The following is a 22,221-nucleotide window of genomic DNA, read 5'->3' on the forward strand; positions in this document are numbered from 1 at the left end:
CCTGGAGATGGGGATAGGGTGCTTGTTTATATTTCACATTCCCAGGACTGTCCCATATTGAAGTGCCCAGAATGATTGGGACCAAGGCCTGGGCATTTTTAGCAAGCTGTCCAGGTGATTCTTATGCATGAGGAAGCAGTGCTGCAAAAACTGGTCCACAGTCAAGCAGCATCAGCATTTTGGGGCCAGTTCCCAAACCCACCCTGCAGAGCCTGGGGCCAGGACCCGACAATCTGTGTTAAAAGAAGCCCAGCAGGTGATTGTTTTGCAGCCTGAAGCATGAGAAGCCCTAGTTTAGCCGGAGAGGGCCACAGCTGGATGAAATTGGGTGCACAGCTTCAGGCAGATGGTCCCAGTGAGGAAGAAAGGGAAGGGTGGAATTTGTGCTGCATCTTGAGAGGCAGTACTTGAGGCTGAAAGTTCCCCAGAGGCTGGTTTCTAGGAACTGGATTAGTCTTGGAAGAGGCCAGCTGCCTGCGGCACCTGGAGGCCCTCTCCAATGAGTCCCAAGACAGAATGCCCTGATGAAAGCCGGCACAGAACAGGGATGTGCCTGGCCTGTCAGAATCCCGGCCTGTCCACTATGTGAAGCATCCCACCCGGCCACCTTTTTTCTTTGTTAAAGGGCAGAAGTAGGAGGAAGGCATTGGTCAGCATGGAAGGTGTGATATTTGTAGATGCCAAAGAGAAAGCAGATCTGCAGGATTGTAATCACAGTATTACCTTCTGTTGTGCAGAGTGAGGGTTGGACAGAGTGGAGGGGAAGGTAAGGGTTCTCCCCCCGCCATTGTGCCCTGCCCAAACTCCCCTCTGAGCCACATATGGTACCCCGGGTGCTAGACTAACTTTACCAAGGGCAGTGGACCCTGCTGGTGGCCTCTTGAGAAAAAGTGGAGGCCAGAGTATGTAAAGACTGGGCCATAAGCAAATTTCCTAATTTTCACAAAAAGAGGGGGGCTTCCCTGGTGGCTCAGTAGTAATGAATCCACCTGCCAGTCAAGAGACATGGGTTGAATCCCTAATCCGGGAGGATCCCACATGCTGTGGAGCAACAAAGCCCTTGCGCCACAGCTGTGCTCTGGAGCCTGGAAGCTGCCAACTGCTAAGCCCACGTGTGCAGCTATTGAAGCCCGTGCGCCCTGGAGCCCATGCTCCACAACAAGAGAAGCCAGTGCAACAAGAAGCCCACACACTGCAGCTGGAGAGTAGCTTCCGCTTGCCACAACTGGAGAAAAGCCTGGGCAGCAACAGAGACCCAACACAACCAAAGATAAATAAGTAAAATTATTTTAAAAAGGTGAGGGGGAAACTGTAGATGTTGGGAGTCTTAAGAGTTGCCTGCTGATCCCGGGCTCTCCTAGGACATGTCGTAGGGCGAGTCAGGGCACTCCTTGGAGTGAGGATTGGGCCCCCGAAGGTCGACCCAGGCTTTCTGGCTGCCTTTGCTTTTTTCCTGGAGATTCCTAGACAGATAAGCTGGAGCGCTCTAGACGGGTGGGGGATGGGGAGAGATGTGTTAGAATCCTCATTTGACGAGGCCCTCTTCCTACTGTCGTGAACTAGATGAGGAAATGGGTGTCGATCGGGCTGTGGTGGTTAGGTAATCCAATAACTGATTGAGTGGTCCTGGGTGGGGAAAGGTTGGTAGCGACGGTGTGGGAGCGCACTTTCAGTGTCAGTCACTGGGAAGAACGTGAATGCCACGTTTTCCCAACCAATGAATATAAAAGAAAGCTGAGAGAGAGTGCTAACATGCTTGATACTGGCCCGGATTGCAGGAGATCTTGTAGAATGGAGGGGGAAATTTAACAGGAGTCAGCATCCTGTCTCCATTGTCCAGAACATGCAAGTATTACCAGTCCAGGGAGGCTGGGGGAGCTACTACTGTGGACTCTTCACACCATACCTGGAGCCTTTGCTTCCCAAGGGAGCTCTGTGAATGAGAAGGGAGTGGGTCACAGACGTGAAACTGCTTCAGGCAGGAAATGGTGGGAAGGAAATGAGACTGTTCTTTCAGAAGAGGGGAAGACTGGAGGTGGGCTTCTGGGGAGAGGGGAAGCCAGGGGGCACGGGAGGGAGAACTGTTCCTTGGGTGTGGGATTAGGCCTGGCCCGTGGGACACTCCAGGGCAGAGCTCATCGTCAGGGAGCTCCAGGAATGAGCACCATCAGGCTGGCCTGCGGCCCGGCCCCAGGCGGGAACCCTAGCAGTCCCTCCAGGGCCAAGTTCCGTGGTGTATTTATGTAATAATCCTAACCCTAGGCTCAGAGCTGGGCTGCCTTGTGCTGAATGGACCCTGTGTGAGTTATTAGAATCTTGGAAGATTACAGCCACAACCTCAAGTGAGCTCAGAAATCCCCACCTGAATTGGGTCTTTTTTAAAGTTGTTTTTTTAATAGGTACACATGCATGTGGCAAGAAATGCAAATATAAACAGTGAATTTCATTTCTATTCCAACTTTCCCCTCCAGAGGCAATCAGTGTTACCCAGTTTCTTGTTTAACATTCCAGGGATGTGTGTGTTTGTGTGTTCAGTGCTAAATTTGTACATTTTCTTTTTTTAAAGTTAGCATACACACAGCACTACACCTTGATTAATAATGATGATCATTTCAAATTGCCACTCATAGAGCTGGCTAATTCTGAAGTGTCTAATATAATATATAGATATATGAGTATAATATACAGAGTATCCCTTGTATAGCTCTGTTGTGATTTATTTAAACAGCCTCTTGCAGGTGGGTATTTAGGGATTCCTTCTTCTTCTTGAAGTAAATGTCACAGTTAAGTTCATCTGGGAAATAGATTTCCAGAAGTAGAGTTTCTGAGTCAAAGACTGTGTCATTTTTAATTTCAACATCTCTGTAAAATTTTTACTCGGTGAGCCTCACCATGTTAGTGAGGGTGAACATCTAGTGTTCCTTTTCTGTCATAGTTTGCATCATTTGAGTTTCTCTAAAGGTTATTGGTCTTTTTCTTAAAACGTTTTTCCTAAATTTGTCCATTCTCTTTTCTTTATGTTATTTTCCTTATTTCTGTCTTACACAGAAAGTTAATTTTGTCTTTGGGGATAAGGGCTACTCCTGAAGTCTGAAGCTTAGGTCTGGCTGACATTTTACTTGAAGCAGGGAACAGGGTAGTGTCCTGCTCCTCCGATGTTTTCCCATCCCACTCTGGACGAGGCCTCCAGGCTCCTTCCTCTGGGAGGTGGCCTCCAGGGAGAACGGTGTCAGGAACAGGACTGCAGCTCCTCTGTTTTTGCGATGGGCGGTTCCTCTTTATTCCATGAGGAGGTTCCTGGCCCATCCATCATTCAGATCCCCAGGGTGTTGCCTCACCAGCGAGGCCTCAGGGTTCTGGCAAAGGGGTCAGACTGAAAGCAGCACCACTGGGGACCTTAGTCACCACATCGCAGCGTGCTTAGGAAAAGGTCTTTGGCCCACACCACAGGTCGCCAATTCTAGCTCTCTGCAAGATCACTAGGCCACCATCTGGCCTCCCATTGCAGTCACCCATTGACCCACTGACCCAAATAAATTACCGTGCCCAGAGGGCTGAGAACCAGACTCATGGGGACCAGTGGCACCTTAAGGAAGCCCTTCATCTTCCTTAAAAACAGCGTGCACAGTTCTCCTCCAGCGCAGCTGTGAAGGGTGGCCCAGAATCTTGTAGGTTGATAATGGTGTCTCGAGAGGTGTTTCTCAGAGTTCCTGGACCAGTAACATCACCTGGGAACTAGTTAGAAATATGAATTCTGGCTCTGCTGACTCAGACCCTGCCAGTGGAGCCCAGCAGTGTGTTTAACAAGCCCTCCAGGTGGGTTCTGACTCACACTGCAGTTTGAGAACTAGCTTGGGGCCTGGCATTCAAGGAGGAGCTGCTCACCTGGGCTCAGCAGGTGTGATTGTTAAGGAAGCCTACAGGTTTCCTCACTTTCACTGGTCCTTGGGTACCTCTTAAATTGTAATAGCTACTGATTGGCAAGAGTAAGCAGGTTTCCTGATGGTCTGAGACTGTGATGTCACAACAGATCGTGTCCCTCTGGGCAGCTCCACCACCATGAGACACGGAGAAGGATCTGTACAGAGAGGAGTTTGTGGGGACAGGTTTCCCACCATCATCAAGAATCCTAGGCTCCGGGCCTGTCTCCTTCCCTTACTGCTGACCTGCAAGTCTCTTGCCCTTTCTGAGCTCCATCTGTAGGGACAGGATGGTGCTGCCTCACTTGATCAGATAGCCCTCCTAAGGGCTGTCTGTATTTCTGGGAATGGTCATCCCATACCCAGGGATTCCCTTGCCGGGTGAACCAGAGGCTGGAGAACAAAAAGTGTTGTTTAGGGCAGATCCAGTTTGGAGCCCGCTCTGGATCGCTCAGGGTCTGTAGGTTGGGCACAGGAAGATGGGAGCGCAGGCTTTCCCCAATGCTGGATGGATGGTAATAAAGAAGATCCAGGCAAATAGACCTGGACCCCTGAGAATGAGATGGGCGAACAGCCTCACACATGCAGCATTCCTTGTCAGCACAGGTGGGAGTGGAGCTTGGGTGAAAGGGGTTTTCAGGGTAACTCACCAGCTCGTGGGTGGCGAGTCCTGTAATGCCCCGATTGCTGTTTCTGGTGGGGGCCTGGTGGGTAAAGGGTGAGCTGGGTTCCCGCACCCCGGGTCAGGCCTGATGCAGTTCCTCCTGCTGTGGCTGGCTTGTGGGTGTCGCTGTTCTCCAATAAAGCTAATGGGAGCCCCTGGCTGAGCCTGAGCACAGTTTTCTCTTTCCTTTCAGATCTAGCCATGAGCTACCCAGGCTACCCCCCGCCCGCAGGTGGCTATCCACCAGCTGTACCAGGTAAGAAGGTCTAGGGCCTGTGGGGGAGGGACTGCCCTCTCTTCAGAGGGTCTAGGCATGGAGAGGGGAGGAGTGATGGTGCTTTCCAGTCATTTCCTTGCTCCCTTCATACCCACACAGTGCAGCCAGATGGGAAGGGGCTAGAGAAGAGCTTGGATCCTGGGGCCAGGCGAGGCCAGGGTTTGAAGCCACTTCTGAAAAGCTGGGATGAGGCCAGGCCCCGGTCTCTTGCCTTATTAGCTGATAGGAACAGACAAACATGATCCATTCTCTGAGACTCAGTTTTCTCCTTTGCGAATGAATTCAAGCGTCTCCGTCACTGGGCTGGCCCAGACAGGACCGCAATAGCTGGTAAAGGCTCTGGCACAGTGTCCTCTGGAGCACTGCTCGGAGACAGTTGCCCCCTGTCACTTCTCCTGCCCTGTGTGTGCGGTGCGCGGTTTCCCAGCAGCAGGGCCCCTGCACGCGCAGAAAGTAGAGGTGGTCGCTGAAGGTCAGATGTTACTGCTGCAGCTGCTACTGTGAGCCAATAGCAGGGAGGCTGCGCCAGCCTGTCAGGTATCTGTGTCCCGCCACTTTACCTCTGTCAGTACCTGAGCAGGAAGAGAGGGAACTGGCAAGTGATTCCGGGGAGGCTCTGTCCTGAGTGTCCCGGAGCTGGAAAGCCACGCTGGAGGCCCCCAGGGCCTTTTCACTGCCATGGACAGGGCTGGTTCTGACAGGCCAGCCATGATGCTAGCTGCTGTGCTACTTGGGAAGGCTACAGTGAGGGCTGTCATGTATGAACACTCATCGGGCTCCCAGCTAAGCTCTGCCTGGCAGTAACTCTCTTAATCCTCCTCATAGCAGTTGAGGCTATCACCAATTATCCCCACTTCACACGAGGAAACAGCCAGGATGGCTGAGTGCTCGCTCAGCGAACATACCCCAGTCTTGCTGGTTTCAGAGCTGGGACTTCTTACTGCTGCTCCCCGACTGTCCTCCTGACCAGGACAGGTGTCCCTTCTCCACAGCCAAGCCCTGTCTCCATCTGTCCTGTCATCCTGCTTCTCCGTGCTCTTACAGACGTGGTGACAGCATGCAGCCAAATCAGCAGCACACCCCCCACCCACTCTGCTTTTCGTCACTCTGGACTCTCAGTGCTCCTTGAGCTCCCCACTCTGCTGGGCTCGGCACAGCCTCCCTGAGTGACCTGTCTGTATTCCTGGTCCATGGTGGTGAGCCCAGGAGAGCAGGTCTGCCCTTGGCCCTCCTATCTTAATACCCCACAGAGAGTCTTGGGAGTGTTTGCTGAGCGGTGCCTTCCTCCCTGAAAGGTGGGGGAAGGTTCCTTCTTCTCTTCTCTGGCAGCAGGATCAGGCTAGACCTTGTTGCCTGAGTGTTTTCATTGTGGCCTATAGGACTGCCCAAGGCTCTGCTTGGTCTCCTCTCTGGCCACCTGGGAGCCTGATGTCTGCCTTGTCCTCTTGGTGGGTGATCGGGGGACTGATGGACTCGGTGTTGCTTTCAGGTGGTGGTGCCTGGGGAGGTGCTGGCTACCCGCCACCCACCATGCCTCCCATCGGGCTGGATAATGTGGCCAACTACGCAGGACAGTTCAACCAGGACTACCTCTCAGGAGTGGTGAGTCCAGCTCTCCCACTGGGCTGCCCCAGGGGCCACTCTCGTGGGGCCAGAGGGAGAAAGGCTGCTGGCTTCCATGGTGTCAGAGGGGTGTTTGTTTACCTGTGGACACCGAAGGTGTTGAACTATATCTTAGGACAGAAGGGTTTCCATCAAGGCTCTCGCCAGTTCACTGTTCCTCTGTGCATCTCTTTTTTCTTGACGGTGAAGTGAGGGGTGGGGGAATGTGTTGGGCTCTGTGGTCTTCCAGGTTCCTTTCAGCGCTGGGGGATTGGGTAGGGGTGAGGAATACGCATTGAGCACCTTCTGCATGCGCTCAGCATAGGGACGGGAGGAGGGTGAGGGTGTGTGTGTGATGCACACGTGACCACGTGCAGGTGTGTGTTGTCCGTGTTTGTACATGTGTATGACTGTCCTGGTTGGGCCTGAGGGCAGGTGCCTGGTAACACAGGCAGGCATGCTGCTTTTGATTTGCTTATAAATGGTGTATTTTAAACGTATGCTTAGTGTAAACAGTGCAATCACTATATAGTCTAATTTGTACCAGGCCCATTGTAGGTGCTGGGGATAGAAAACCCCAGCCTAGGAGTACCTACCATCCACTGGGAGGAGACAGACAGTACATAAGGAAACAGTGGTGTGGTGTTAAAGCGAGTGTGGGTGCTTTGGTACACAGGCAGGTTAAGGGGTCAGTGGTGCAGGAGGAGGGCATGTGGGACAAGGTGGGTGGGCTTGGTAGGCCTACTGAGAAGCCGGTGGTGCTCGGAGTCAGCTTGAGCTGAGTGGCTCCGGGGCGCCCGCTGCAGGGCTCAGGGTGGGGAAGGGCAGATAGATGGATGGAGTTTGGCCTTTCCAGGGCTGTTAGTCTGAGGCTCTGCTTTGTGGACTTTCAGGCAGCCAACATGTCCGGGACATTTGGAGGAGCCAACGTGCCAAACCTGTACCCGGGAGCCCCTGGGGGTGGTTACCCTCCAGTTCCCCCGGGGAGTTTCGGGCAGCCCCCTCCTGCCCAGCAGCCTGTTCCTTCGTATGGAATGTACCCGCCCCCTGGAGGAAACCCACCTTCTGGGATGCCTGCATATCCACCATACCCAGGGGCCCCTGTGCCAGGCCAGCCTATGTTGCCCCCTGGGCAGCAGCCCCCAGGAGCCTACCCTGGACAGCCGCCCATGACCTACCCTGGACAGTCACCAGTGCCGCCTCCGGGGCAGCAGCCAGTGCCAAGCTATCCAGGGTACTCAGGTTCTGGGACTGTCACCCCTGCTGTGTCCCCAGCCCAGGTAAGTGCCAACCCTGTGCTACTGTCTGTCTGGGCCTGGCTCTCAGGGCCTGAGACACGTGGCCTAGTGTCCCCTAGCAGGGACGGGGGAGGGCTCAGTCCTGTAGCTCTGACTTGTAGTTTTCAGAGTGTCACTTTCTCACAGACTCCCCACCCCTGTTTGCACTCCTGAGCCACCCTGTTTGTCCCAACTTGGTTAGATGGTCCCTGTGTGAGGTGGGTCTGAATGCCTCCAGGTACTCTTCATTCTTCTTGTGTTATTTACTGCCTGGGCTTTGTGAGAACTGTCTCAAAAGGCCTTTGCCCGGTGGCGATTAGTCTTTAATCCCTGCATATGCCCTCCCAGACTCAAAACCAGCCTCTTTGAGTGTGGAAAATTGTTGGCGGTTCTTTCAGGACTGCTCTTGGCTCATTTTGGAGAGCAGTTCATGCAGAGCCTAAAATTCATTGTCATGGTTACACAGCCAAAGCAGCCAAGCACAGGGCTAGTGGAATGTGGTTGACTACTATTTTTAGTCGGAGGGTCCATTCCCCTCCTTCCCCAACACCCACACATCCCTCTACCCCTGCCCTGCTCTGCATCCTCCCTCTCTGCCTTCCCCTCATCTTTCTCTCAGCTTATCTCCTCTGTTAAAGCCAGTTTGTCTAGATCATCCATCAAGGGAGAGTTTAGGCAGGAAAAATCCAGTGTGCTTGGAGTGTAGCCGTCATTTGAGAAGAAATCCAGTAGGCAAGCAGGTCGTAGAGTCCAGAACACGGTGCCAGGAAACCAAAGCGAATCCAAGAGGTAGCTGGTCTGCAAGTACCATCGTGAAGGCTGGACACATGAAGGCATCCCGGAGGAACACCTGTTTCTGATGTGCGCAGAGTGGACTAAGCAGGCCTGTTAGGGGAACCTCGATGTGCAGTGCTGAAGAGAGGCTGGGACCCTGTTCCTGAGGCCTCCCCTTCATCAGGAGCCCAGGCCTGGAAGACCCGGGCATAGGGTAGATTTTCAGCATCTGGACTCAGCTCTAGGTAGTATCCTAGCCATGGGAGCCAGGCAGATGCTTCAGTGCCAGGACACGAGGACAGGTAATGGTCACATTAGGCCAACTCAGTGTTGAGTCCCCTGTGTTGTCAATTGCAGGCTCTTTCAGGTACCCCAGCTTTTAGAAGAAAGGTCATTTCCAGAGTCTGGGGCGGGCAGTCTCACATCTAGGAAATACAGCATCTTACTGTCTGTCTGTCTGAATAGTTTGGAAACCGAGGCACCATCACAGATGCTTCTGGCTTTGACCCCCTGCGAGACGCTGAGGTCCTGCGGAAGGCCATGAAGGGCTTTGGTAAGAGACCCTGGGTGGCATGAGTTCCAACTGCCTACCCCCGACTCCCTTGGCAGTTACATGGTAGCTCTGTGGGCTGGGGTCGCTGGGTGGAGGCAGCCTGGCCCCCGTGTTAGAGAGAGAAGGTGGATATGGGGATGTATTGCGGATGCTCAGGAGAATTGGAGGACCCAGGCCAAGAAAGTCTAGCCACAGAGCATCCCTGTGACCCCAGCCATGCCCACTCCCACCTCCTTCCACCAGGGACTGATGAGCAGGCCATCATTGACTGCCTGGGTAGTCGCTCCAACAAGCAACGGCAGCAGATCCTCCTGTCCTTCAAGACAGCATATGGGAAGGTGAGTGTTGGTGGGGGTTCCTTCCTGAATCAGGGCATATCCTCCTGATAGGAGCAGCCTACTCCTGCTTTTCCTCGGGACCTGGATCTCCTGGATGATCTGTAAGGTATGTTAGGGCGTTTCTTGGTGGCTCTCAACTGATGGCATCTTCTAGAGGCAAAGGATGCTCTGAAGCAGAAATCCCAGAGTCCACAGGGTACTGGTTTACTGAGAGGGGCCCAGGGATCTGGGTTCTATCCTGGCTCTGCTGTGACTCACCAAGACCAGTGGCAAGGTATTTCTCTTTGAAGGAAGAGGCTTTAGAACACATGGAAGTTTGAATCTGGGGGCTTTTGGATCTTATTACTAGAAAGATAACCACTGTAGGTGGTTAGTGGATAGGCTAGTACATGCAGGCTAGTGCTCTGGCCTAGCGTCTCTCCTACTTTAATGGGCTGTGAGTTCTCTGGGAATCTGGTTCAAATGCACGTTATAATTCTGCAGGTAAGGCTGGGGCCTGAGGTTTGTCTTTTCTGTAAATGCTGCTGGATCTGGGACATTGTTCCCTATTGGTCACCTCCTGTGGATTCTCAAAATAGGTTTTATTTGTTTGTCTGAATGTTCAATTAGGATTTGATCAAAGATCTGAAATCTGAACTGTCAGGAAACTTTGAGAAGACAATCTTGGCCCTGATGAAGACGCCTGTCCTCTTTGATGCTTATGAGATAAAGGAAGCTATCAAGGTGTGTATGTTCTGTGTGTGTGTGTGGACATGATGGGCATAAAGACCTAGACCATGGTGTGTCTTAGCTTGATCATTAGCTACTGTTGTCAGCATTGCCCCTGGTGTCCAAGTGCTGTAGGAAAGGGGACTTATGGTGGCTCCTCCAAGAGGTAAATGAGGCATCACTCGTCATCAGGGAGCATCTAAATCTTTCTGCCTTAAATGGTGGGAGCTGGGGTTCAGAGGAAATTAGTGACGCAGTGATAGTAGGGGTGGGAGGAGTGGCTGATATCATCCTCATTCATCAGGACTCTGTTAGCAGATAACAGAACACTCTTGAGCTTAAGCAGAGCCGGGGTGGAGAATCAGGGGGATAGAGATAGCAGCCTGACTTGGAGAGGGATGGGACTGGGCAGAATTTCTCATGCCTGCTGCTTGAGTGTCTGCTTCTTTCTTCCATCTGCTTCTGTGCCTCTCCTTCTTTGGCACAGCATCCCTGTGGGCCCCTTCCCGAGTACCTGTCAGAGATCTAGCCACAGAGGAGGCCAGCTGTCCCTTGGTCCAAATTCCGAGTAGGAGGCAGGTTTTGATGGACTTTGTTTGGGTTCAGCCTCCCCCTAGTCCTGTGACTGCTAAGACCCTCAGCAGGTGTCCTGTGGATGGGGTGGGACCACTCCCACAGATGGGGGAGTCCTTGTAAACTGAGCAGATGCCCCAGAAGGAATCTAACATTCCTCAGGGCCTAGTGGGCACAGTGACTTCCTGCCCTGAAGGGACATCCAGTGAAACTAAGTTCATCTCTCCGTGGGTGTCAAAAGACACAACTAAGCCAAGGAGCAGGAGAAAGTGACTCCGTGGACTGTAGCCTGCCAGGCTTGTCTGTCCATGGGATTCTCCAGGCAAGAATACTGGAGTGGATTGCCATTCCCTTCTCCAGGGCATCTTCCCAACCCAGGGATCGAACTCGAGTCTCCTACATTGCAGGCAGAGTCCTTACTCTCTGAGCCACCAGGGAAGCCCAAGAAGCAGGAGAAGGATTTATTACTTGCAGTAAGAACATCAGGGATCTTTCCCAAAGCATTGTCTCCTGGAACTGCAAAATTGGGGAATTTTTAAGCTAACACGTGCATATTCATGAAGGGGCTTGAATGGTCCACACCTGAAAAGGTCAACATCATCATCCCTTAGGTTCCATTTGTTTTGGTGGTTGAGTGCGCAGTGGGGTATAAATTCTGCAGAATAGCTCAAGAAAGTGCTTCAGGCTTGTCTTTACCATTCACGCAGAACTCAGGGTCTTTACATATGTTTTGTTATCTTGGCTATTGCTCTGTTGTTTCCTTAAGGACAAGTACTGTGGCCAGGCTTAGATCACAAAATGGTTTAGGCCAGAAATGGTGTCTCTTGTGTCAAGAAAGTGCTCCCTGATTCTCTTGCTTCCGGGACACCCTGCCATGTCTGCCCCCAGGTTCACTCCCATTTTATGGTCAGTGAATCAGAGGCACAGGGAGGTGAAGTAACATGCTGAAGGCCACAGAGCTAGTGATGACCCTCAGAGCAAGATGCAACCCGATACAGAAGCCAGCCTACTGACCCTGTCCCCTGCCTTCTCACAGTCCCCTCCTCGGCTGTCTCTGCCATCCTGTGTGTCGTTGCCTTTTCTTAGGTGTCTCCAGATGCTCCACTCTCCACTCTGGGAGTCGGGTTTTCCCACATGTCCATGCTCTCGCTTTCAACCCGTTTTCTCAGTTGTTTGTCACCTTATTCATGGACTAAACTTGAAATAAAACAGATCTAGCTCTGCCTCTCTGGAGAAGGAAATGGCAACCCACTCCAGTGTTCTTGCCTGGAGAATCCCAGGGACGGGGGAGCCTGGTGGGCTGCTGTCTGTGGGGTCGCACAGTCGGACACGACTGAAGCGACTTAGCAGCAGCAGCAGCAGGTCTGCCTCTCAGCCCTACTGTGTGGCCTTGGACAAGTCACCACACTTCTCTGATTTCATGGTGTCCTGGAAGATGGAATGGAGGTAATCCTTCAAATGGATCTCTACTTGTCACCATGTTGCTATCTTTCCTGGTACTTTCCTGGAACTGTGTGGGGAAGTTTGGCTGCTTCAGGCCAGGGTAGCAGCAGCAGCATGATGGGTGGGTCTGTGTCTGTGGCCTCTTGCACTGGGGTCTGTGTCTTGGGGGATCATGGCACCTGCTCTTTCCTGCGTGCCAGCAAGGAGGCTGTCACAAGTTCCTGCTTTGTCCTGCGCTCTGGCTCCGCAGGGGGCGGGCACTGATGAAGCCTGCCTGATCGAGATCCTCGCCTCCCGCAGCAACGAGCACATCCGGGAACTGAACAGACTCTACAAGACAGGTTAGGCTGGCCCCAAGACCTCAGCCGCCTTGGCCACACCCTCTCCCAGGGCCTGAAGTCTTCCTTCCTGACCTCATCTCCGCATCTCCTGCCATCCCAAACACACTGGGCTTCCATCCCAGGCCCAGCCCTGCTTGCTGTTTACACAGAAGCAGGTGACTGAGGTTAAGGGAGGGCTGAGGGAAAACCTCCTGGGCATGACTAGGGCCAGGTCAGCCTGGGAGTCATAGCCCTTCCTCGTCTCCAGTTGTATGTTCCTGGGGGCCGTGTTCCTGGCACCTGTCTCCTCGTGCCAGTGCTCACTGTTGACTGTGTGCAGTGAGTATCTTAGTTCATGGAGCTACAGGATGACTCTTACCTGCATCTCACTTTCAGAATTCAAAAAGACCCTGGAGGAGGCCATTCGGAGCGACACGTCAGGGCACTTCCAGCGGCTCCTTATCTCTCTCTCTCAGGTACTTTCCCAGGGCAGAGCTTGGGCCCACGGTAGGGAGAGGTGGACGTCTGAGCCACGGGGAAGAAGAGCAGGGAGTGAGGGATGTGACTCCAAGGAGTGGCCTTACCTCACAGCCTGCTTCCTTTCAGGGAAACCGGGATGAAAGCACAAACGTGGACATGACCCTTGTCCAGAGAGATGTGCAGGTGAGTATGATGGCCGCTCACCTGACTTCCTGAGCAGGGGGCGTCTCCCACTTCCCTGTGTCATGAGGGGTGGAAACAGCAAAGATTAGGAGTGGATTCCAGACTCTTTGAGTTTCACAGGCTCTGCTGCTTATCAACTGTGTGACCTTGAGCAGGTCACCCCACCTCCATAGGCTTCAGTCTCCTGCCCTGTAGGAAAGACCATGTGGGATAATATTAATTGTAACAGTTGGTAGATCAGTGATGGATGTGGGATTTCATGTGACTTGGTACTTTTCTTGTGTTTGATCGCCTAAACCATTATCCAGTTAAGCTTTAGATATGAACCTAGAAACCAGCTGCCATGTTAGTTGTGTATCCTTAGAATTCTGCCCTTGTCCCCAGCCTGGTGTGAATTGCAGACCAAAGGGGGAACTGTCTCTGGCCATTTCCTCTCTTTGTCCAGGCATCCAAGCGCCTCTCCAGAGGAGTTTGGGTTTCCCACCGATGATGTCAGACCACTGTAGCAGTTCTGGTTGGAGAGGGCCCCGGCTTCCTGGTGGGCTGAAGGGCACTGAGGTGTCCAGGTGAGGACACTGAGGCTCAGGAAGATAGAGCTGTGTCCCGAGAAACCTGGAGGCAGAGCCTGGACAGAGGCCCAGACACCTCACTCACTCCCTGTGCCCAGACAGCACCTGCCTCTGCCCTGGTCCCAGACCCCTCGTTAACATCTCCCTGGCTTGGGACCCCCATTTCCATAACTGAACTCAGGGCAGGACATCCTCAAAGCCCCAGGCTCCGGCATTGCCCCTGTGGGGATTTTCCCATTGCTGTCTCCTGTCCAGGCCGTTTCTTAGCTCGGGCAGAAGTTGCCTTGGTTGAAGGGTTTCTTGCCGACTACTCTGCCTTCTTAGTTCTGAACCTGCTTGGCCTCACCTTGACTTGTGGGGTCTCTGAGCCCCTGATGGGCACCTTCTGCCCTCAAATATTGGTGCCTTTAAGTCCACGAGCTGCTGCTACCAGAGGCTCGGAAGGCACTTTGGAGCCATCTGGTTCAAAGGTTACCATTGGCATATATACTGAGCTTAGACCTTCAGCAGCTTAAGAGGAAACTGCAAATTCTTCCTATTTACAAACTTAAAATGGTGTATGCAATGAAATGACAGGCAGGCACCTATCACATAAAGTCCCACATCCATAACTGCGATCTGTCAGTTGTAATAGTTATTGTCTTGTGTGTTTCCGCTTATAGATAGGGAAGCTGCCTTTAAAGATGAGAAATTTCATATGGACATCTGGATTTCTGGCTCCCCTGGTAGCTCAGTTGGTAGAGAATCTGCCTGCAGGGCAGGAGACCCAGGTTTGACCCCTGGGTCGGGAAGATCCCCTGGAGAAGGAAATGGCAATCCCTTCTAGTATTTTTGCCTGAAAAATTCTCAGGACAGAGGAGCCTGGTAGGCTCCAGCCCATGGGTTGTAAGATTTGAACATGATTTAGTGACTAAACCGCTGCATGAACAGTGGCTCTGGGGGCTGTGAGCCTGTCCCTCTGTCCTGCTCTCAGCTGAGGGGCACCTCTGTGTGGTCCCCACGGTCCCCACCACTCTCTGACCTCACAGCTGCCCCGATTCCTGCAGTGCAGTTACCCAGGGGCGCCTTCAGGCTTTCAGGATGGTGACCCTGAATCTGATGCACTCTTCCCACTTCAGAGCTGAGAGCACTGAGAGGGCCTGTGACCTGCCTAGAGTCCCTTGGCAAGTGGGTGGCAGAGCTAGAACTCAAGCCTGTGTGTTCCTTTGTGCTGCTACCCCCTGGTTCTTTGCCTGTCCTAGACCCCCAGCGGCCAAGGCTCTCCTGGCTCAGAGGATGTGTGGATGGCATCTGTCTCAGCACAGTGAACGAAACTCAGCTGGGGCCCTGCCCTGCTTTCCCTCCCCTTTGGGCTTCAGGGCCCAGAGACTGCCCAGCTGTCCTAGGTGACCTGGGCCTGGAGTTGGGGGTGAGGCCTGCATGCCTATCTGTCCACCTTCTGTCCAGGAGCTCTATGCAGCCGGAGAGAACCGCCTGGGAACAGATGAGTCCAAGTTCAATGCAATTCTGTGCTCCCGGAGCCGGGCCCACCTGGTGGCAGGTAAGGCGGTCCTGGCTTCCTGGTAACCAGGAAACGGATTGCAGAAACACTTGGCAGTTCCTCACTGCATGGGCCTTTCCCTTCCTTGAAAGAGCCCCCTAGTGGCGATTTGCAAGATAGTGTCAGCGTGTTTCCTGCGTGTGCTGGCATCTGGTTCTGAGGAAAGCAGGGAGGAGGTAAGAGAAAGGGGGGCCTCCTGGTGGCTGGTATCTTTACCTGCTAGAATGCGGAATTTCAGTTTTTTGAGCGGTTTTTAATTTTTTTTTTATTGAAGTATAGTTGATTTACAATGTTGTGCCAATCTCTGTTGTATAGCAAATTGATTCAGTTTTACACATTTATATACTTCTTTTTAAAATTTTCTTTTCCATGGTTTATCCCAGGAGATTGGATATAGTCCCCTGTACTATACAGTAGGAAGCCCTGCTGACAGTTGCATGGACTTAGGTGTTTATCTTGAATAAAACGGAGCCAGTGGAGGGCTCGGTATGAGGGAGGGGTGTGATTTGACTTAGGTTTTGCAAGTGTACTGGCAGTTGTGCTAAGAAGAGTGACAGGGTCTATGGGGAAGAAGGAAACCAGGGGAGAAGTGATGGTGGGGTGGACCGCTGGTAGAAGCAGGTGGTGAGAAGGGGTCAGATTCTGGCTCTGTTTGCAGATGAACTGGATGTGGAGTGTGAGAGAGAGAAAGGACCCTGTGATTTGTTCCCGCTGAGCCAGTGGGAGAGGGCGGGGCCAGTGGAAGGCTTTAAGGAGGGAAGGGAGTCAGGAGCCACAGATGCCGTGGAGGCCACTAGGTTTGTGAGCCCAGAGGTCAGGAGAGGTCTGGCTAGAGGTGGAAGTTTGGGAGCTGAGTGGGTTGAAGGAGTTTGAGGCTCTGGGACTGCAAGTGGTCCCCTCGGAAGGGAGTGCAGTGGTCTGAGGACAGGGCTCTGGCCATGGCAGGAGACTTAGGAGGGACACCCAGAGAAAGGGATGTCCTAGAGGCCAGCGGTGTCAGCATGTAAGAGGGCAGGTGAGGATGGAGAATGATGACCACACCTAGCAGCGGGGTGGTATCTCCAGCACCCACTGTGTGCATCATGTACTGAGCTTTTAATAAATGCCCATAGGCGCCATTCTCCCACTTTACAGATGAGGAATGGGGCAAAGGGCAGCTGGGGAAGTCAGGTACCCAACTGGTAATGTGGCAGAGCTGGCATTTGCCCTCAGGCTGACTGCCTCCACAGCACACATTTGAACCTCTGCCCTGTACTGTAATGGAGCGTGAGCGCACATATGTTCATCTTGGTCATTATTTATTTTACTAAATATGAAATATGTTTGTAGCCCATCAGAATCCCGATTGCATGAATGAAACTAGTCAGGAGAAAAGAGGAGCTGATCCGAGTTGGATACAGAGGTGGTAGAAACCATGATTCTGGTATGCAAATGACAGCGTTTGGAGAGCACAGAAACTGAGACCTTGGCCAGAGAAGAGGGGGTTGTATCCTGGGGGCAGGGCTCAAGTTAGGACCCAGGTCTCCGTGGCTCCACCTGCCTCTCTTGGAACCCACAGCCCACTTCCCATGGGTGCTCAGCCCAACCCAGGGTAAGCTGGGGTGCCAGAGGGGTGTTAGCTTACAGTCAGATTGAGAAAGACCGACACACAGAATGATGGAGAAGGGCTGGGACTGGAAGTGGTGGATCTGAGAAGAGCATATTGGTATCAGGGCTCCTGGACAGGGATTGAGGCACAGTGGGCAAGCAGCAGTGCTGGCAAGGGGACTGAGTGAGCAGGCCCGGGGGCAGGGAGTGCACTTGCCTTGGGGTGAAGAACTGGCAGACTGGAGAGCTGGGCCAGTGTGGTCACTGGGACCACCTAGGGTGCCAGGAGCAGAGTGGGAGAGGGGGGCTCAGGAGGCAGAGGTCTCACCACGTGTCCTGTCCGAGTCAGCTTGGGCTGCCATAATAAAATACTATGGGCCAGGTGACTTAAACAGCAGAAATCTATTTTCTCCCAGTTCTGGAGGCCAGAAGTCCAAGATCAAGGTGCCGGGAGTGATGATTTCTCCTGAGGCCTCCCTGCTTGGCTCGCACATGGCCCCTGCTTGTTGAATCTGTGCAAGCTCTTAGCTCTGTGTTTGCAGCCCTGGTGTTTGCTTGTGTGTCCAAATCGCCTTTTCTTATAAAGACACCAGTCAGATTGGATTCAGGCCCATGCTGAGGGCCTCATTTTAACTTAATTACCTCTTTAAAGACTGTATCTCCAAGTACAGTTAAATTCTGAAGTCCTAGGAGTTAGGACACTTCAACATAGGAATTTGGGGTGAGCGTCAGGGACAGAATTCAGTTCATAACGTGTCCCTCTGTTTTCCCACTAGTTTTTAACGAGTATCAGCGAATGACAGGACGTGACATTGAGAAGAGCATCTGCCGGGAGATGTCCGGGGACCTGGAGCAGGGCATGCTGGCTGTGGGTAGGTGTCTCAGCCCGCCTGCTGGGGCCTGCGGTGTGTTGTAAGTTTTCTGGGTGCTCACCCACCCTCTGGTTGAGGACAAGCATAGTGAGAGGGTCCAAGATTGTTAAATCCGGCTGCCTACGCAGTGGGAAATCAGGCTGCTTCCTGGATAGCTGTGTAGTTGTGCTTGCAGCGGTCTTGTTTATATTTCAAGCCCAGCCCTGGGGAGGGAGCTGCAGTGTGAGCACCAGTGGGAGCATGACCAGCCGCTCTCCGGGAGGAAGATGACTCACATCCTGCCAAGTCTTCTCTAAAAATACATCCCTGCAGGCAGTTGTCAGATGTTTGTGATGGAAACACGTGGAAAGATTTTTTTTACTTGCAACAGCAAAACAGGCCCTGGCTGAGGAAAGCTGGCATAGCTCCTGGGATGCTGTGCACTTCCCACAGTGCCCGGGTCCTGTCCTCCAGAGCAGGGCCTGGCATGCTCCAGGCCAGTCCTCCCCCAGCCCTCCACCTGAGGGTTTGGCCCCTCTTTATACCCACTTGGGACCATCACGGGTTGTCCATATTCTATTTTGCTTTTCTTGGAGCTTTCTGAATGGGACAGGTTCCCCTGTGTCCCCCATGGTAGGTATTGTGGCCTGAAAACCCTAGTTAGATATTCATTCTGCTCAGACATCCTTCCCCCCGAGGGTCACGCCATCCGCAATGGGTCCCCTCCTGCCTGAGCAGCCATATGGTTCCTTATACCATCCACATTCCTTCTCTGCATAGCTTCCTCCATCACACTGGTTACCAGGAAAGGGGTTGCGTTGGTGTCCAGGCTCTGCATGTTTCTATTCCAGAGGGCTGGAGCCAGGATCGTGGGATAATTGAGCCTGAAGGAGATGAGGGGGGAGGAAGATGGATGCAGTGGAGTGTCTGATGGACAGCCGGCTTTCTAAGAGGAGGCTGTGTGCTCTATGCCCCGCTAGACTGTGTTTTCTGCAGATCATCTTATGCTTTGTTTCTCTCTTCCAGTGAAATGTCTTAAGAATACCCCAGCCTTCTTTGCTGAAAGGCTCAACAAGGCCATGAGGGTAGGTAATCCCCAGGTGCAGGGTCTGGGTGAGCGAGGTGTCTCAGCCCATCCTATGGTTGGGACCTTGCTAAGGGGAGGAAGCTTGAGGAGAGCCACCCTTTCTCCAGAGGGGGCGGTAAGGGGCCCAGGGCCCAGGAAAGGTGGGGACTGGGTGGTGAGGAGGTCCATAGCTCATGTCCTTGGGCCACTCTCTTTAGGGAGCAGGAACCAAAGACCGGACCCTGATCCGCATCATGGTGTCTCGCAGCGAGATCGACCTCCTGGACATCAGAGCGGAGTATAAGAGGCTGTATGGCAAGTCGCTGTACCATGATATCACGGTACGGGCCTCTGGGGGCCGTCTGGGCTGTCTCCCTGGCCGCTCGCACTGTCCCCTTTGCTCTTCCTCCTCAGCGCTCCTACAGGCATCTTGTCTGTGGCTCTCTACTTGCCCTCTTCAGGTTTCACTTGTTCGCCTGCATGCACGGCAGCAGCTTGTCAGCTCCTGACGGCAGGGAGGGTCTTGACCTTGCTCTCGCCCCGCCCTCCATCCCAGCATCCAGCACAACTGCTGTTCAGGAAACGATTGGCAGAGGAGGGTCCACAATCAGCATGAGAGACATGCATTACCACCCCACACACATGTCCACCTGGTGCCCGGCCTTCAGAGTCCAGCCACCCTGTGGATCTGGCAGCCATCAGTGAGAACTCAGGTCCCAAGCCCCCCAGAGGGTGCATGGCTCTGGCTCCCTGATGAGTCACCTCTTTCAGCTTTATGGTGGAGGCAGCACAGGAAGGCAGTTCAGAGCGAGGGCTCGGGGGTCACACCACTTGGGGTCCAATTCTGGCTTTTCTATTAATATTTGCTCACTGTGTGATCTCACACAGCTTGCTCCCTGAACCCTAGTTCCATCATCCTTAAGGTGATCCCACCCCCAGAAGTGTTGGATCTTGAAGGAAGCGGTCCATGTAAAGCATATTGTATGACATGTACGTGTCTAATAGATACTAGTGCCTCTTTTATCACTGTGTGCCAGGGACAGTCTGACAAAATTGATTCCTATTGCAGGAGGAGTGGGAAGGAGGGGGCTTCTGATACTTAAATTCTGAACTCACGTGAATCTTAAAATTGAAATTGCCACACCCAGGTCCTGATTTCACTCACTGATGTTTGGTGTTGGGCATCTTCTTGAGAGCAGCTTCTCTCTCTTTTCTTGGCTATAGAAAGAGTGCTGCTGATAGCAATCTTGTGTGTGCCAGTAGGCTGTGGGCATCTGGAATAAGCCATAGGCCTTGCCCTCAAGGAAGAAAATGATTAGAAATTAGCTCACTGTGGCCTTACTTCTCAGTGCAGTGGACAGTTGGAGGAGAGCTCAGTGTGAACTGGGAGCCGATATAGTAACTGTCTCCTCCACTGGATGGTCATATCACAGTAGATGACATTTCGGTACAGGACACAGTAGTGCCTTATGGTATAATCTAATCCTTGTTTAGTGCAACAGAAATGCACTGGGCAAAGGCCACCGTTAGTTAGACCTGGGTAGGGTGTTTCTCGGAGAAGGCAATGGCAAGCCACTCCAGTACTCTTGCCTAGAAAATCCCATGGATGGAGGAGCCTGGTAGGCTGCAGTCCATGGGGTGGGTCGCTAAGGGTCGGACACGACTGAGCGACTTCACTTTCACTTTTCACTTTCACACATTGGAGAAGGAAATGGCAACCCACTCCAGTGTTCTTGCCTGGAGAATCCCAGGGAAGGGGGAGCCTGTTGGGCTTCTGTCTATGGGGTCACACAGAGTTGGACACGACTAAAGTGACTTAGCAGCAGCAGCAGCAGCAGCAGGGTGTTTCTGGCTGTTTAAAAATTTTTTGTGTTTGTTTTTCAAATTCTGACTTTGATCATTGGGGTGAGTACAGCTTTCAGTTTTTTCAGTGGAGGAGACTAGGGAGGCTGAGCTGCACTGTTCACGTGCACCTGTGAGGCCAGCATGTGAGCTGCTCACCTGCTCAGCAAAATGGGAAGTTTCGCACATGGGGCCACCTCTCTGTAAGGGCACTTTGGGCAGAAGAAAATTAAGAGCCAAAACGCCAGAACTGGTCGAGCCTTTCTTAACTTGATGTCTTACTTCTTTCTGTGACCAGGGAGACACTTCAGGGGATTACCGGAAGATTCTGCTGAAGATCTGTGGTGGCAACGACTGAGCAGTGGCTGGTGGGTCACTTCTGTCCACCCGCTGGCAACAGCGATGCCAGGAAAAGGCCAAAAGAATGTTTGTCTGTTTCTAACAAATCTATAAAATAGCCCCCAGGTGTCACAGTTCAGACTAACTGTAGACCCTTGGCCCCGCCTCCTCCCCCCACCCTCTTGGTCCGTGCCTTGTGCCGGAGAACCCAGTCAGTCTCTTAACTCTCTCAGGACACCTCCTCCTCATCTCCACCCCTCACAGCCTCTTGCAGCTAAAGTAGATGTTTTGTTTCCTGACTCATGTAATCATTCCCCTTTGCTTATGGCTGAAACTCTTGGCTTCCTTCTAGTCATGTAATTTTGTATGTTTAGAGGTTTTTTTTTTTTTTTTAATATATAGTTGCAGACAGTTGCATACACGTCTTTGCTGTATACAAAGTTTGGGTGAAAGAGGTGCGGGGTTGGAGTGCCATGTCTTCACTGAGGAGTAAAAGGGAAAACCTTTAAGGGTACACTCTCTGCATGTGGTGAAAATGTGTCATGAGCTTTGTTATTGCCAAACTCACTCCTTTTTAGAAAAGAGAAGGCCAGAAAATCATCTGTTCTTTCTTCCACCCAAACCACAAGAATAAAGCCAGCTCCCTGCCAGTGACAGGGCTTCTTGTAATTGAGAATGTGCCTTAAACCTGAATGTCGATGGCCAAATGCTGTTTCCAAATTAAAGTCAGCCAGCTCTGGAATGTTTTGGAAGTGTTTTCCTGGTGCCAGTTTGCTTTCTCGTGCTTCATGATTCTGCCCTGTAGCTTAGGGGTTCCAGCCTTATTAGCTCGTGAAAAGTTATATGGCTTTAAATAGAAACTTGTGCTTAGGAAACCCTGAATATAAGTAATTTGCAGGGACTGGGCATTAAGGACATGAGAAATGAAGGTTCCTGAAATCTTTGTTCAGGGCGTGGATGCTGAAAAGGCACACAGGGCTTTTGGTAAGACATGGGTACAGTGAAGGCCACTAGGACAAGTAGGAGTGTGGTCCTTCCCCCAGGTCTGGAAGGAAGGGCATAGGCAGAAGGGAGTGTGCATGACTCCTGGGGATAGCTTTACAGCAGAAAGTCGGAGAGGCATGAGATCAGCTCCTCCCTGCAGGGACGCTTCAATCTGAAAGGGAGGTCCAGGCTGTGGTCTCACGGTGGGCCCTTTGCCCCTTTGTTGGTGGTATCAGGAGAAGGCGAGTTCAGAAGGGGCAGACTTTCTAGAAATTGTTGTGTCTCATCCAGAAGCCCAGAGCTTGTCTTCTGGTCAGTGATCTCCACTCCC

At 52.4% G+C, this 22,221-nt stretch overlaps 1 protein-coding gene across 1 annotated transcript in view; it reads left to right on the forward strand.

The window, feature by feature from the left end:
• The window catches only part of ANXA11 (annexin A11), a 44,504-nt gene extending 22,841 nt beyond the window's left edge, over positions 1–21,663 (forward strand). Inside the window, exons 2-15 of the mRNA XM_055425343.2 lie at positions 4,778–4,840; positions 6,351–6,463; positions 7,357–7,743; positions 8,980–9,067; positions 9,311–9,405; positions 10,015–10,128; positions 12,380–12,470; positions 12,846–12,925; positions 13,056–13,112; positions 15,128–15,221; positions 17,585–17,680; positions 18,686–18,744; positions 18,944–19,066; positions 20,866–21,663. Coding sequence (XP_055281318.1) covers positions 4,786–4,840; positions 6,351–6,463; positions 7,357–7,743; positions 8,980–9,067; positions 9,311–9,405; positions 10,015–10,128; positions 12,380–12,470; positions 12,846–12,925; positions 13,056–13,112; positions 15,128–15,221; positions 17,585–17,680; positions 18,686–18,744; positions 18,944–19,066; positions 20,866–20,925 — 1,512 coding nt within the window. The 5' untranslated portion in view covers positions 4,778–4,785 and the 3' untranslated portion in view covers positions 20,926–21,663. The remainder of the gene's footprint in view (positions 1–4,777; positions 4,841–6,350; positions 6,464–7,356; positions 7,744–8,979; positions 9,068–9,310; positions 9,406–10,014; positions 10,129–12,379; positions 12,471–12,845; positions 12,926–13,055; positions 13,113–15,127; positions 15,222–17,584; positions 17,681–18,685; positions 18,745–18,943; positions 19,067–20,865) is intronic.
• Positions 21,664–22,221: the final 558 nt, after the last annotated feature.

Source organism: Moschus berezovskii, chromosome 12 (genome assembly GCF_049115385.1).
Source record: "Moschus berezovskii isolate FMDL1 chromosome 12, NW_MosBer_1.0, whole genome shotgun sequence".
Lineage (NCBI taxonomy): Eukaryota > Metazoa > Chordata > Mammalia > Artiodactyla > Moschidae > Moschus > Moschus berezovskii.